The sequence below is a fragment of the Cheilinus undulatus genome, linkage group 7 (assembly GCF_018320785.1).
Source record: "Cheilinus undulatus linkage group 7, ASM1832078v1, whole genome shotgun sequence".
NCBI lineage: Eukaryota > Metazoa > Chordata > Actinopteri > Labriformes > Labridae > Cheilinus > Cheilinus undulatus.
Genome location: NC_054871.1, coordinates 12,349,487 through 12,364,761, shown reverse-complemented (window position 1 = coordinate 12,364,761; position 15,275 = coordinate 12,349,487). Strand labels below are relative to the sequence as shown.

Below are 15,275 nucleotides of genomic sequence, written 5' to 3'. Positions count from 1 at the left end.
ATGCAAGAAGGAGACTAGTGAGAGAGGCCACCAAGACACCTGTGACTACTCTGAAAGAGTTACAAGCTTCAACAGCTGAGATGGACGAGACTCTGCATACAACCCAGGTTCTTCATTAGCTGAAGCTTTATGGGAGAGTTGGAAAGAGAAAGCCACTGCTGAAGAAAACTCTGATTAAATCTGGACTAGAGTTCACCAAAAGGCATGTTGGAGACTCTGTGGTCAAGTGGGAGAAAGTTCTTTGGTGTTCTTTGGCCATCAGACAAGACACTATGTTTGGTGGACACCATACAATGCACATCACCACAAACACACCATCCCCACTGTGTAGCATCATGGTGGCAACATCATGCTCTGGGGATGCTTCTCAGTAGCCAACCCTGAAAGTCTTTAAAGGTAGAGGGTAAAATGAATGCGGCAAAATATAAGAAAATCCTAGGGGACAGTATTCAGTCTGCAAGAGAACTAGGGTTTGGGAGATTTATTTTCCAGCAAGACAATGACCAAAGCATAGAGCAAAAGCTACACAGAAATGTTTTAAAGACATAAAAGTCAACATTCTGGAGTGGCCGAGTCAAAGCTCAGACCTCAATCCAATAGAGAGTTTGTGGCTGGACTTAAAAAGGATTGTTTACACCTGATCTTAACCTGACAGAACTTGAGTTGCTTTTGCAAAGAAAAATAGAGTAAAATTACAGTGTCCAGATGTGCAAGCCTGATTGAGATATATCCACACAGACTCAGTGCTGTGATTGCAGCCAAAGATGCATCGGCTAAATAATGACTTGAAGGGGGTCAATATTTGCGCTGTCACTTACTTTCCCTACATATTTTTATTTAACTGACATTAATTTGTAGAGTCCAAAAAAAATTTTTTTGGGGGGGGCAATTTTGTTTTTGTCAAGCTGAGCCCTCTAATGATCCACATGAAAAAAGGGACATATTGCTGTCAAAACAACACCAATTTTAACTGTTTCATGAATAAAATGCTGAGAAGAAAGGCCTTTGCATGTTTTCTTACCAAAATACCCCATATCAAAAAATTAGTAGGTGTAGTAAGTGTATCATGATGTTAGGTAAAATGTGTAGTTCTAATTCTGATAACCTCAGAGCAGACAAAGTGTCACACCCCCACTGACACCTGTTGTGGTCCTCCTATGGGTCCTTGACCCCAGGTTGGGAACAAGTGGTCTGTCAGGCATGTCAGACTAGTTGAAGTTGAGTTATGCCTATTTCAAGCCAATCAGGTATTAGAGGCAACCCAGACCTTAATTTTGATGTTTATACCTTGAAATAAGATTTGCATTTGAACTTCTCAGGTGAGCATTGCTTAGGAGCATAATGATATATTTTTAACAAGATATAAGATAGCTACACTTTTCTGACTTTGAGTTTTGCAGTGATTCATTGGTGTTCTCATTGCCAAAGGCTGTTTTAAACAAAGTGTAGACGGTGTCATACAGACCTAAACAGAAAAACAGATGGATAGAGGTGGATTGGGAGCTCTCTGGGAGCGCAAAATCCCTCCTGCTCCTCCTTTTCTCCTAACTTTTCCTTCCTGAGCTCTTTCCTCCTCATCCTGCCGGCCTGTCTGCCTGTCTGTTCGTCCGTGTGTCTGCCTCTCTGTCTGTCCGTCCTCCTCTTTGATCCTGCCCTCCTTTCGAGGCGCCTCTAAAGACAGAAAGAGAAACTCTTTGATGTTTGGTTCTCACAGCGTGACCCCTTTTGACTCAGAAATCAGCCGCTGACTCATGCACACAATGATCGATCTCACTGGTGCTGCTGTCCTAGTGTGACCATCTTGCAGGCACAGGAACCACAGGATCAATGTATTTGTGTGTCTGTGTTGCATGTGTCTGTACCTAGAAGAAGGTTTCGCCTGCAGAGGATTAGGCTAGAGGAGCATCAAAGGCACAGTTTGATGCACAAAGTGAATTAAAAGACACACACGTACACACTTTTGACTGCATCCATGTCAGTCGGGATGTCAGTGATGTTTTCCAACAGACAGAGACTGTCTGGCCCAAAGGCAGAAGAAAAACAGCAGAGAGGCAAGTTGTTTTCAGTTTCAGCAACAAGACTCAGTACAACAAGCCTCCTGATCCTCTGAATGTTGTTTTTCTTTTAGGTTATGATACTGAGTGCCGGATTAAAATCTTTGTTTGAGGAAATTCCTACCAGGGTTTTATATAAGGCCAGTCTACTTTAATAGTGTCATTGTAATGGTGAGAGTCACAAATGGTGAGTATTTTAGTTCAAACATAGAAAGGCATTTTTTAAAAGATAGATTTTTGGGGCTTTTAATGCCTTTATTTTTAGAGGGGACGGTGATTAGGGTTGGAAACAGAATGATATGGTATTGTACCTACTGTATCATATATAATATACAGTACTTCTGTATAGTATTGTATCGTACCAAACTATACTGTACCACATTGCAACATATTTTATTAAACTGTTCTGTATTGTTTAGTATCATACTGTATCTAATGACATATCATACTCTCTTTACAGTATCATACCATACCAAACTCTATCGTATCAGTCTGCATCAGATCACATCATATTATACTGTATCACATTGTATCATATTTCGAAGTACTTTCTGTACAGTATCGTATCATACAATACCATTCTGTATAGAATCAACCAGACCTGACCTAAACTTAACCAACTAACCCAACCCAACATAACCCAGACTATCCTAACCTAACCTCACCTAGCCCAAACTTACCTATCCTAACCTAATCTTACCCAATTAAGCAAACCTAACCTAACCCAAAACAACACAATCCAACCTTACCTAAACCCGATCTCACATTGCCTGACTTAACCAAACCTAACCTAACCCAAATAATCCCAAGCCAACCCAACATAACCTAATTAACCTAACATAACTTAAGATAGCATAACATAATCTCACCAACCCAACTCAGCGCAACTCAATCTAACCTAAATTGACTTAACCTAATCTAACCAAACATCACCTAATCCACTGTACCTGACCCGACTTTACTAACCTAACACAACCTAAACTAACATAACCTAAGCTAACCCTACTTAACTAAACCTACTCTGACCCAAGTAAACCCAACCCAAACCATCCCCAAAACCCAACCCAACCTAACCTAACCTACGATAACATAACTCAAGTTAAAGTGGCGTAACCTTACCTGACCCGACCTAACCTAACTTAACCCAGTCAAACCCAACCTAACCTTACCTGAGTTATAATTCTAGACAGCAGTCTTTTGTTGAACACTATAAAAGACCCAAATTCAGAAATGATCCTTATTTTATTACCTCTGCCAAGGAGGTTATGTGATTGGGTGGGTTTGTTTGTTTGATAGTTTGTTAGCAACATAACTCAACAAGTCATGGACGGATTTTCATGAAATTTTCATGTAATGTCAGAAATGGCATAAGGAAGAACTGATGAGATTTTGGGACTGATCCAGATCAGATCAGATCCAGATTCTGCCATGACAGTCCACACATAGCGTAGCCAATGCTTTGCCTCACTGTGTCTCCACCCCACCGGGGAGGGATTAAAAATCTCTTTTTCAAGTGTCCTGGCTAAGACAGCAGAAGCAGAAAGTTCCAGACTGACAAAAAACAGTCATACACAGATAACATAATACAAGATATGTACTCCATATGCATCAAAGGCATTAAGCAGCAAATATTTACCAGAATCAGACATATTTCTGAATTAATCAAAGCATCTGCAGCCAGATGTGTCAGCTTCCAAGTCTTTTAACTGTCTTAAATGTGACCATGTTTAAAACAAATGTAGTCATCTGAACTGTCCCAGTCTAAGGAAAAACATTAAAAACAAACTGTTAGCTCGTAAGGACCACCTCTTTATAGCACTGGTTAGTTTGAATGAAATTTATTTCACCCCATTTACAGGAAAGAGTTTTAAATGGCTTCACTGGATTGTGAGGCAAAAAGCCTGCTATCATATCCAGCACCTGGCTGTATCTCGCTGTTTCTTTTAACTCTGTCTTTTCCTTTTGGGTCTGGACACAAAGAATACAAAAGGAGATAAGGTCAGACAGCCGTTCCCTTTATGAATTCATCTGGGAATAGATTAAGGAATCCAAGTCATTTGATTTGTCTCACTGCAGCTCCCTCATACCAGAGTTTTAAATTTAGAAGACAGAATAAATCCAAAGACTAATGATATTAAATATTATCACTGATATTTAGCTGAAGTTAAAACATTCAGAAATGCCATTTCTACAGCATCAGCAAAGACTTAACTGAACAATCTGACACTGCATGTGAAACACTGACTCATCTTTTAAGTTACTCGACCGAATAATGAATGTATGAAAGGTTCGATAATGAAAACAAAACTAAACTTGTCACGTTTGTGTTTTTGCAGCAGAATGACGGGCAGTTTCCTGTGATCCAGCTGGTTGGTATGCTGAGGGGCATCGCATCTGGAATGAGGTAAACACATGAACACACCTACTAGAGAAATCCATCATTATTGATTCAGTGGAGAAAAAAACTTTTCAAATGTTGTGCAAAGTGAGATTTATATTTAATAAAACAAATACACTGAGAATGAATGCCTGGTCATGTGTTGTTGTCAGGCAAGCACAACTTGAACTGTGCTGTCTCCAAATCTTGCTAAGTCATCCTCATAGTCAGACATATTCACACAAAACCTGTATTTATTCCAGTTAGAAGCATCAGAATTTGCCAACACAAACACAAAACAGCAGACTAGATCCTATCTATGTTTTTAAAGCAGGTATCTAGCTGTGATAACACACACATACACAAGCTTTAAATCCCCTTTGTATTGTATCAAAGGTAGCTGGCAGTGATAACACGCACACTCACTAAATCCCATTACCTTTTTTATGGTAGCCCAGGTAGCTGGCAACAGATAACCCAAACCTTCACAGAATAAATCCCATTGATGTTGCAGGTACTTGGCTGAGATGAGTTATGTTCACCGGGACCTGGCTGCTCGGAACATCTTGGTGAACAGTAATTTGGTGTGTAAGGTGTCTGACTTTGGATTATCACGGTACCTGGAGGAGGATACGTCTGACCCCACATATACAAGCTCACTGGTAAGGGCTCGCATATGTCACCACACACAGAGGCAACCAAATGTATTCACACTTATGAACCCAATGATTTTATATACTGTACTGTGAAAAGTATTTTTCCTCTTCCTGATTTCTTAATTGTTTGCATATTTGTCACATTTAAATGTTTCAGATCATCAACAAACATTTAAATATTAGACAAAGATAACCCAAGCAAATACAAAATTCCTAACCTGGCATGCCAGATGGATATGTTTCACACATCCATCTGGGAAACCAACCATACACAGTGTTTGGGAAAGGGCAGAGCCTTTGAAAAAAGACTGGAAGGGTGATTGGATGAACTTTCTGTCTGTCACATCTTTACAGGCCAATCAGAGCAACAAAACACATGACGTAACCGCCAGTGAGCTACACCCCTACCAAAGGAGTAAACTCCATTAGATAGATAGTTGATAGGAAGATAGATAGATAGATAGTCGTTTATTGTCATTGCATTGAAAAAATGCAACGAAATTACATTTGGCAGTCTCCGCTGTAGCTGCAAACACAGTTGTCCAAGTGGTGGTTAGAAATCCACAGCCTCACGTCGTCCATCCTGCTGGCGAGGGAGAGGGCACCCAGGAGGATGATGGTCAATTTGGCAGGTTTGTGTGGGGCTGCTCTTAGCCTAGCCTGCAGCCTGGCTTGTTTGCCCCGCTTTGCCTTCTCGCACAATGCCATTGCTGCCTCCTCCCCACTGGCTGTAGGTGTTGTGCTGCTCCACATCCTCCTCCCGTCAGTCTCTGAGCGCCCCATTCTCCAGATAATCTGCATCAGGAAAGATGTAAACTCTGTGGGCACGCTGTCAGTTCTGGTGTAGGTGTTGGGCTTTGTTTTGCTGCTAGTGATGGAGCGCCAGGCTGCTGCGTTAGTATGCGCCACCCCATGCTACCCCAGTAGGTCGCATTTAATAGTCTCCTGTTAATCAGGCAGTGTTCCGTTGCAGTTACTGGCAGTTGTTGTTAGCTTTTAGGTCAGCCAGGAGTTGAAGTTGAGACCAAAGTCTTCTTTTCACCTTTTTTTGTTTTTTCTTGATGGAAACTTCCCGTTCTTTCTCTCAAAGGTGTCCTGGACCATCCATCTTCTTTGTTTTCACAGGTTTCAACATATGTTGTCAACCTAATTGTGAAATAACTCTACAAGTCCAAGATATAACTTGAGTGCATCTTTCTTGCTGCCAACTGCTCTGGTTGCCTGGCAACAAACATTAGAGCTGCAAAACGCAAATCATGGTGACTGTTGACATGTCAGTACACGACTTTTGTCATTTTCAAAAGAAAAAAACTCACTGCTGTTCTTTTATTTTTTCTATTGAAAGTTTTCTGTTCTTTTAACGAAGAAATGTCAAGTTCTGATTAAACTAGCGCTTTAGCGGCATCCACGCTAATGTCTTCTGCCTTAATTGCACTGGCCTCTTGTTGCTGCTTGCTCACTTCACGACTCCGCCGCACCAAAAAGTACTGCCCCTTGTCACTGATTGGTTCTGTCACTTTCTAACCGAGCCAAAATGGTTCAGACGGGAGCTTTGCGAGATGGATTTGCCAGTGAGAAACACAGAAACGGGCATATCCATCTGCTTTCCAAGGTTACGTAATTTCCGTTATAAATGTGATTTAATTTATTAATGGACAAAAAGAATTCCAAATCTACCTAGCCCTACGTGAAAAATAATAGTTTAGTCAGGACCACTTTGTCAAGAAACACACTATTTGCAGCTATAAATATTTCTTTATTAGCAGATATTAATTAGCATTATATATTTTATAAGGAAAGCCTAAGGCAGGGAGAGAAGCAGCAAAAAACAGAGTAGAGCTGGTATCAATGACAATAGAATGACCCTGATTAAGTAAGAAGAAGAATGAAGGAGGAGCTGGGGTGGAGGAGGGTTGCAAGAGCAGCTTACAAAGAAAGCAGCAAAGAGCCAGGCAAGAGCAGTTTAAATAAGGCAGCCTGAGTGTGATTAGCCAATAGTGTGCTAAGAGTAAATCAGCTTGCCATCGGCTTGAGTGAGATCAGCTGATCTAAATTATGGAATCACTTGACTCCATGCCTGAACTGACGCTCAATTTGATGTTGATATTGTTCTTTCGTGATCTCCTGGATGAGTTGTTGCTGCCCTCTTCTAGTCATTGTAGTAAGTTGGCCACTCTCAGAAAGGTTCACCACAGTTCCAAATTTTCTCCATTTATGGACAATGGCTCTCACTGTGGTTCACTGGAGTCCCAAAGCCTTAAAATGGCTTTGTAACCCTTCCCAGACTGATAGATATGAGTAACTTTATTTCCAATCTGTTCTTTAATTTCTTTAGATGGCTGCATGATGTATTATGTTTTGAGATCTTTTAGCCTACTTCTCTTTGTCAGACATGTTCATGTTTTGTTCAAGTGATTTCTTGATTCAACAGCATAATTCAAAGCCTTAATTCACAGCTGGTGGGTTGGACTCAAAATTGGGCAGTAAACCATTTTCAGTTGGTCATGGATGTTTGCCTGGAAAAAATATGTGACAGAAAAGAATATGATGTGCTTTTATACATCCATCCATTTACTTTCGCTTTTCTGGGTGGTGGCAGCAGACTAGGCAAGTCAGCCCAGACCTCCCTCTCCCCAGCAACATTTTCCAGCTCCTCCAAGGGGATTATGTGGTGTTCCCAGTCCAGTAGAGATATGTAATCCCTCCAGCAAGTCCTTGGTCTACCCTGGGGTCTCCTCCCAGTTGGACGCGTCCAGAAGACCTCCACAGGCAGGGGACCTGATCAAATGCCTGGACCACCTTAACTGTCTCCTTTTGAGACAAAGGAGCAGCGGCTCTACATCAAGCTCCCTCTGGATGTCAAAGCTCCTCACCCTATCTCTGAACCCAACCACCCTGAGGAATCTTAAATCAACCGCTTGAACTTGGAATCTCATTCTTTAGGTTATTACCCAGATTTACCCATTACCCATAGGTAAGGGTGGGAACAAAAACTGTTGAATTCAGAGCTTTGCCATTCTGCTCTTTTTCACCACAACAGTCTGGTATACTACCAATGCTGCACCATTCGACCTGTTAATCTCGCAGTCCCTTCTACCCTCACTCATGAAAAAGACCCTGAGATTCTTGAGCTCTTTCACTTGGGGCAAGGACACCCTCCCTGACTGGAGGTGGCAAATCACCCTTTTTTCCAGCAGAGAACTATGGCCTCGGATTTGCAAGGGCTGACCCTCATCCTAACGGCTTTGCAGTCAGCTACAAATCGCCCCATCACATGTTGGAGGCCCCTGGCTGAAGAAGCCAACAGAACTATATATTTAGAGGTGACCCAATTGCAAACCCTTCTCCCCCCTTGGCTGTGCCTTGAGATCCTGTCCACGAAAATCACAAACAGAATCAGAGCTAAGGGGCAGCGCTGGCAGTGGGCAACATGCATCTGGAATGTGCCCAACTTTGTGCCGGAGATGTAAATACAGCTTTCAATTTGGTTATACCAGGACCTGATGGCTTGCTCCAATACTGATGTGCTTTTATGTCTCTCTAAAGTAATCAGGCATGAAAATCACTCACCTTTCGGTGAAATTCGCCGTTTTGAAACCAAAATAGGTGACCTACGTGAATCGTGTAGAGCTGATGAGATTTTTTTTCGGGGGGGGTATGGACAGGACATGGAGGTATACCAGAGATTATCAGTGAACTGCGAACATGTGCGCGTGCCTGAAGGGAGCCTTGAATTCGATAAAAACATTCACTCTACAAGCGTGAGAGCATGGAAATATGCGAAGGGCCTTGCATCACCAGTTTTTTCTCTGGGAAGGTAGGGGAATACTGCTACCTGATTGGTTTGTGAAGTGTACAAGCAGTTCGCTCGTGCAGACCAAAGCATTCGGAAGCTGAAAAGAAGACACCTCGCCGATTTGAAAAGTGGAATATAGCTAACATTAGTTGCCTGACTGAATTTGGTGAGTGATGGTTTCAATAATTTCAATATTTTCTGGTATATTTAAGTTACCCAGGAACTCTGTTGACATAGGCTTAACGATAGCTACAGGTAATATATCACTAGAAGAATTAAAGCTTGCTGAAAGAGGCATCGTGTCATTGATGCATAACGTTAGCTAACACAGCAGGAGAGATAACGTAGCTATCTAAGGGCTTGTTTTTTTCATTCTGCGGCAGATTGCGCAGTGAGCTGTGTATGTAGAGGCTTGGCTGGTTAGCATATATGGCCTGTCATACATAAGTGTGGTCTGAGGTTTTTCATTGTCAGGGTCTGTACTTAATGATAATACTGATAGGCCATTTGCACATCTGAGTGACTACATTAAAGTTGTGCTGTTGCGCATTTCATGAGAGAAGCTGTCAGTCTCATTTCTTATATAGCATAATGTGTCCATGTATAGATGGATACTTCATTATACATTCATATTGGCTCTTAATTCTGCTTGATTTTTCTCTCAAAATGCATCAGATTGATGCTTTTAAATATGAAATATTCAAAATTTTCTTCTGGGGTAGCATGCCCCTGGACCCACCAGGGGTCGTATCCTTCTCACCTTTTTCACCCCTGATCCGTTTTCATGCCTGATTAATCAAAGTAGAAATGTCCAATATTATTGCTGCTTGTGTTTACATATATACTGTCAAGGGCTGTGTCATTTCATAGCAGAACATTTCACTGCTGCCCTTTGTAACTGTATTTCAAGGGGCGAGGGGGCACTCAAAAATGAGGGGTAAGGGTAAAAGTGTGATATGTGACTTAGTCTTGCTGCTTCTTTAAAAAGCCACATTACTTCATACACATTGATGAAAACACACTGTAATGTCTTTATTCACACTAGCAGACATATAAAACTATGCCAGTCTTAGATTTTTATACCAGCAGGACATAAATTAAGTCCAGAGTTACGTGCAAGAGGAAGCAGACGTGAACACTTTGGGACAGGTTCACTTTGTCAGACTTGGGTCATTTTTCTCATAAACCATATTTCACAAACCTCAGCTCTGCAAAGGCTTAGCTGTACTCAGCAAAGCTGCAGCCAGCTTTCAGATGTTGCTAAGTTATAATGGCCTCCACTCATGTTTTATAGTTAGCATGCATCTCTGCAAAATTTTTATTGACTGGATAATGTCGTTGGCTTTTCCTATGCACACACTGTCTGTTCTGGTTAACAGGACCCCATGGTAGCAACTTGTCATTAAAAGTGAGAAAACCCCAAAGAATTTCTCACTTTATCTTCTACTTTACTCTTAACTGGACCATTATTTACAACATAGAGCTATAGAGAGAGACTGGAAACTATTGACTGAGAGCATAAACTCATTAAACAAATTTACTCCAATAAAAGTAGGGTGACTTCCATCATCAGGTTTCTTTTCTCTTTCCCACAGCTCTCCATTTAGAATTACAGATTACTGCACTCTGACATTGGCCTCTGTTTTCATACATAGAGGCTTGAATGCCTCTTTTATAAAGTCTATGAATGTAGGAATAATTACAAATAGTAGAGGTGTGTCAGTTTGCTAATTCATAGTGCTGTTTAAAAGTGTGATATGTACACTGTGGAATACTTAATTAAAAATGTTTGACATTGCCTTGTAGAAATCTGTTTTCACTTTAATATTTAGGAGGGTTTTTTTGTCAAACAGCCAAATTTTATTGACTATGATTGATTTATAAAAGAAATAAAAGGGTAAAACATCCAAGAGGGTGTATAATTTCTATAGGCACTGTATGTCCTTGTGGTGTTTTGCCTTAGTTTGAATAACACAGGTATACAGTAGAGACATGCTATGTTAAATATACCTCATGGGCTGCCTATGGCTGCTGTTTAGTGCTTTGTGATAAATGTCTAACTGAGCACATCAGGACCGTAAATGAAAACATCGTGTCTTCATTTTTCTTCCCCTGTCCCTTTTCATCTCATCTCTCTTCTCTCCCAGGGTGGTAAAATCCCCGTGAGGTGGACGGCTCCGGAGGCAATCGCCTACAGGAAGTTCACGTCAGCTTCAGATGTCTGGAGTTATGGGATCGTCACCTGGGAGGTGATGTCATACGGAGAGAGGCCGTACTGGGACATGAGCAACCAAGATGTGAGTCACTGCATGCTTTTGTGTGGCAGACAGAGGTAAAGAATGTGATGTCCTTGATGTCTGTCACTTTAAAGATCCTGTACGTTTAACCCTCTGTTGTCGCATGCCCTCTTAAGCATCTGTGTGTCTCTCTCTGTAGTGTCTCTGTGCATATTTGTGTGGGTTGGTGGGGGCTGTGCTTGTTTGTTTCCTGCTTTCACAGCGGGGTGTCTGCATGTCTAGGAAAACACACGGAAAATAAGGACATCAATTTAAGTGTCACAGAAATATTTGTTCCCTGCAGCATCAGACCAACAATACTGCTTTGCACCTGATCTTTTCCTCAGGAAATATTTTACTGTGGTGACAACTTTATCCCAATTACCTTCAAAGTGTGATCAATTTGCTGCAGCATTTCTGCACTGTACTTTTCTATCTTTGTGCTTCAACACAAAAATGTTGTTTGGGGTAGCATTTGTTTTTATTCTAGTCTTCTCTCAGACTAATTTAAGAGCACAAGTCTCTCTGTTTTTGTGTTTAAACTCATAAAAAAATCACCACTTTACCTATTCTTCAAACTGAGTATTCAATTTTACTGTTTAAACCTAAAGGGGCCTCGCATGCAGAACATGAAAAAGGAGGTTCCACAAGATCGGATTGCTGACAATTTTATTTTTAGGTTCCTATTCCAAGGAGAAATGTGATACACAGATTATAGTTACTTTTGGCACTAAACCCCACATCAAAGCGCTCAGACTCTTAATCCAAATTTTTGCTTTCTGAAACCGTATATCTAACTGCTCTGACAAAGAGGAGCCAGGGAATTTCACAAGCCTCCAGTTTCTCATGGGTTTATCTCCCTAAACATTGCTGACAGGCTTCGTCTGGGTTTATCACCTGAAAATAATTTTCTTTTGGGAAATGTTTAGAGCCTTTTTGCCTCATTTTTAACAGGAAAGGCTACAGCTCCAGACAGTCAACTTCAGGCGGTTTTATTTATTAAATGATAAACTGCATGGGTAGTTATTTATCTGGCTCATTGATACGTCATTGTCAAGATCCCCTTTAAATGTTTGATTGTCAGGATGCAAATGAAAAATGAGAAAATAATGTAAAAGTTCATTTTTTTCCTGGGATTTACTTCAGAAAGTGAATATTTCTATAGAGTTTAGATTCATTTGCCAATAATGGATGTTGGTAAAAAGTGATGTTCAACCATTGCATCTGAGCATCCCTACCTGATAATGTGTATAATGTAGCATATCATGAATTGAGTTTATATAAACACCCCTGTTCAACAGGCAGCATCTTCACCCTGTAACACACAGGGGTTTTTCTTCTTTCTATTTGGACCTTTCCATTTGCAGCTTCCACATCACTCCAGCCACGCCTTTCCCTCATTTCAAAATCCCCCCCCCAGCTGCCTGTCCATTTCCCTCCCTCACCCTCACCTCACCCGTCATTCCCTGATGGCTGATCCTGAGCAATATAAGAGGCCTATGCTGCAATAATGACATGGAGTCAGTATAATGACAGAGATAGTTTTATAATGGCACACACGGTGTATAATGATGGGGAAAGTGTGTGTTACCAGTACGGCTAACGAGGGTCTGCAGGGGCATTAACTATGCATGAACCTCACACCTTAAGCTCACACATACAGCACATCGCTAAACTGCACACATGCTTGTAGCATATTTAAAGCACGCACACACATGCTCCAGATTTCAAAGAACACGGAAAAGCGGTGAAATTGTCAGCGGAGCCACCACAGGTGCTGTGATCGGCATGAATTAATCATGAAAGAAACCTGTGATGTTTTACTACACTTGCTGCCATTTTGATTGACAGCAGTGCTTAAGAGAGAATTTATGCGGCACAAAGCCTGAGAAGTGTGTCGGGGTCAAGTAGAGTTCACCCAGCGAGCAGTCAAATCCCCCGCGCTGAAATTTACAGTAGTAGAAACTATGCATTGCCTCAGCTTCCTGTAAGATGGGCTTACAAGTGCACTGACACAGCCTAGGAACTTTAAATACACTCAAAGTGCCTGGAAGAAAGTTTTGTTTCAAGGAATTTTCTGGCAACTAAAATTGGGCAGAGGAACAGCTATCATTAAAATTTGAAGAAGATGCAGCACCAAAACTCAAAACACAACAGCTCAGGAAAGTCTTATCCTTAGTGGGTCAGCGATCAAAAACAAAGAGAGGCAGAAAAGTCCAAATGGGAGAGAGCTGGCAGGTAAACAAGCAGAGGTCATAAAATTACAGCAATAGGACAAAATGCACAATAGAAAATCTGTCCGAGCACTGAGGCTGCAGGGCAGGTAAACAAAGGGAGGTAATGAGGCAGAGAGGAGCAGGTGTGCAGGTGGTTGTGGGGGTCAGGTGGTGGAGAATGGAGGGAACACACTGGGGAAAGCTAGAAATGTAGTAAAGGTATGAAATGACAGAGAAAGTGACCAGCAGGCAACGTAGATGACAGAAAGATGGAGAAAATTCAGAATGTATTGACCATTAACCAAACACTGGCGAGCTGCAGGAAAAAAGTGCAATGTAATTTAATAAACATGAAAACATTTCTCAGGAAGGCACCTAATTTGTCATGACAAATGATTCCAGAGCATTCACCTTGTTGTCTTTAAACCATGTCTGTGTACCTTTTTTCCCAGACAACTAATTGCAGATGTGTTTTTTTTTTTACCTTGGCATATTTCAACTGTCATCCGCGGTCTTTCTCATCCAGAATAAGAAGACAAAATAAATTTTCTGGATCTATGTATGCTTTGGATCATTGTCTTGTTGGAAAAAAACGTCTTCTCCCAAACTGTAGTTCTCTTGCAGACTGAGTAAGGTTGTCCTCTAGGATTTTCCTATATTTTTCTGCTTTCATTTTTCCCTCTACCTTTGCAAGCCTTACAGGCCGGCTGCCGAGAAACATTCCCAAAGCATGATGCTGCCACCACCAGACAAAAAGATGCTATGTTTGGTGCACAACAACCATAGCGTCTTGTCTGATTGCTAAAAAGCACCATTTTGGTCTCATCAGACCAAAGAACTTTCTCCCACTTAAGTATTGAGCCTCCTGCATGCCTTTTAGCAAACACTGTTTCTTCAACAGTGGCTTTCTCTTTGCCACCCTCCTATAAAGCTTTGACAGGTGAAGAACCAGACAACTGTTGTATGCAGAGTCTCTCTCATCTCAATTGATGAAGCTTGTAACTCCTTCAGGGTGGTCATGTATGTCTTGGTGGCCTCTCTCTATTTATTCTTCTACTTGCACTGTCACTCAGTTTTTGAGGACAGCCTGATCTAGGCAGATTTACACATGTGCCATATTCCTTCCATTTCTTGATGTTTTGTGCCTTGGAAATTGTTTTCTATCCATCCCCTGACTTACACTTTTCAATAACCTTTTCTTTGAGTTAGTTGGAGTGTTCTTTTGTCTTCATGTTGTAATGGTAGCCAGAAATTCCGATTAACCAGTGACTGGGCCTTCCAGACACAGTCAGTTGTGAAAAAGCTGAAAATGTTCAAGACTCCAATCCTTTCTAAGACCAGTTGGTGACCCCATGTTGTACATCCCCAATTCCAATCTGCAAGCGAAGACTGTGTCCACTTCAGACTTTGTTGTGTATAAATATAACTGAAATTTTTTGGTAAAGAACAACCAATAAACAAAGAAGAGAGGACTAGATCGAAACTTAATGCTCCTTTTAGAAATTTTGGAGTTGTTTCAGTTTTACTGTACAAAATGAGAAAAACACAAGATAAGAGAGTAGCACCAACAATGTTAGTAACTGGATATAGAAAAATTAACCTGTAAGGTAGTTATTATCTGAAGACTTACAAATAGAGAACATGCTTTAAGACATGTTCTGTCAGCATTACAACAGCCATAATTAGTCTTAGGAGGCATTAAAGAAGATGATGCTCTCATTTCTGGCACAGGGGAAGAATAATTTGAGATAATAATCAATGCATTCGATATTTCTTTTCTTTGATTATTTTTGGGTGGCTGCAGTACTGCTTCTTTTATTCAAAAGGAGTTTAGATCTCTGTGATGTTTCCGGATAATTACATTCTTCACCCAAAGGTATGCAGACATATTTTAGCACCA

General features: G+C 41.0%; 1 protein-coding gene across 1 annotated transcript in view; it reads left to right on the top strand.

Annotated features, from left to right (window-relative positions):
* The window catches only part of LOC121512356 (ephrin type-B receptor 1-like), a 157,811-nt gene that overhangs the window by 135,273 nt on the left and 7,263 nt on the right, over positions 1-15,275 (top strand). The window contains exons 15-17 of the mRNA XM_041791590.1: positions 4,391-4,458; positions 4,946-5,093; positions 11,031-11,180. Coding sequence (XP_041647524.1) covers positions 4,391-4,458; positions 4,946-5,093; positions 11,031-11,180 — 366 coding nt within the window. The remainder of the gene's footprint in view (positions 1-4,390; positions 4,459-4,945; positions 5,094-11,030; positions 11,181-15,275) is intronic.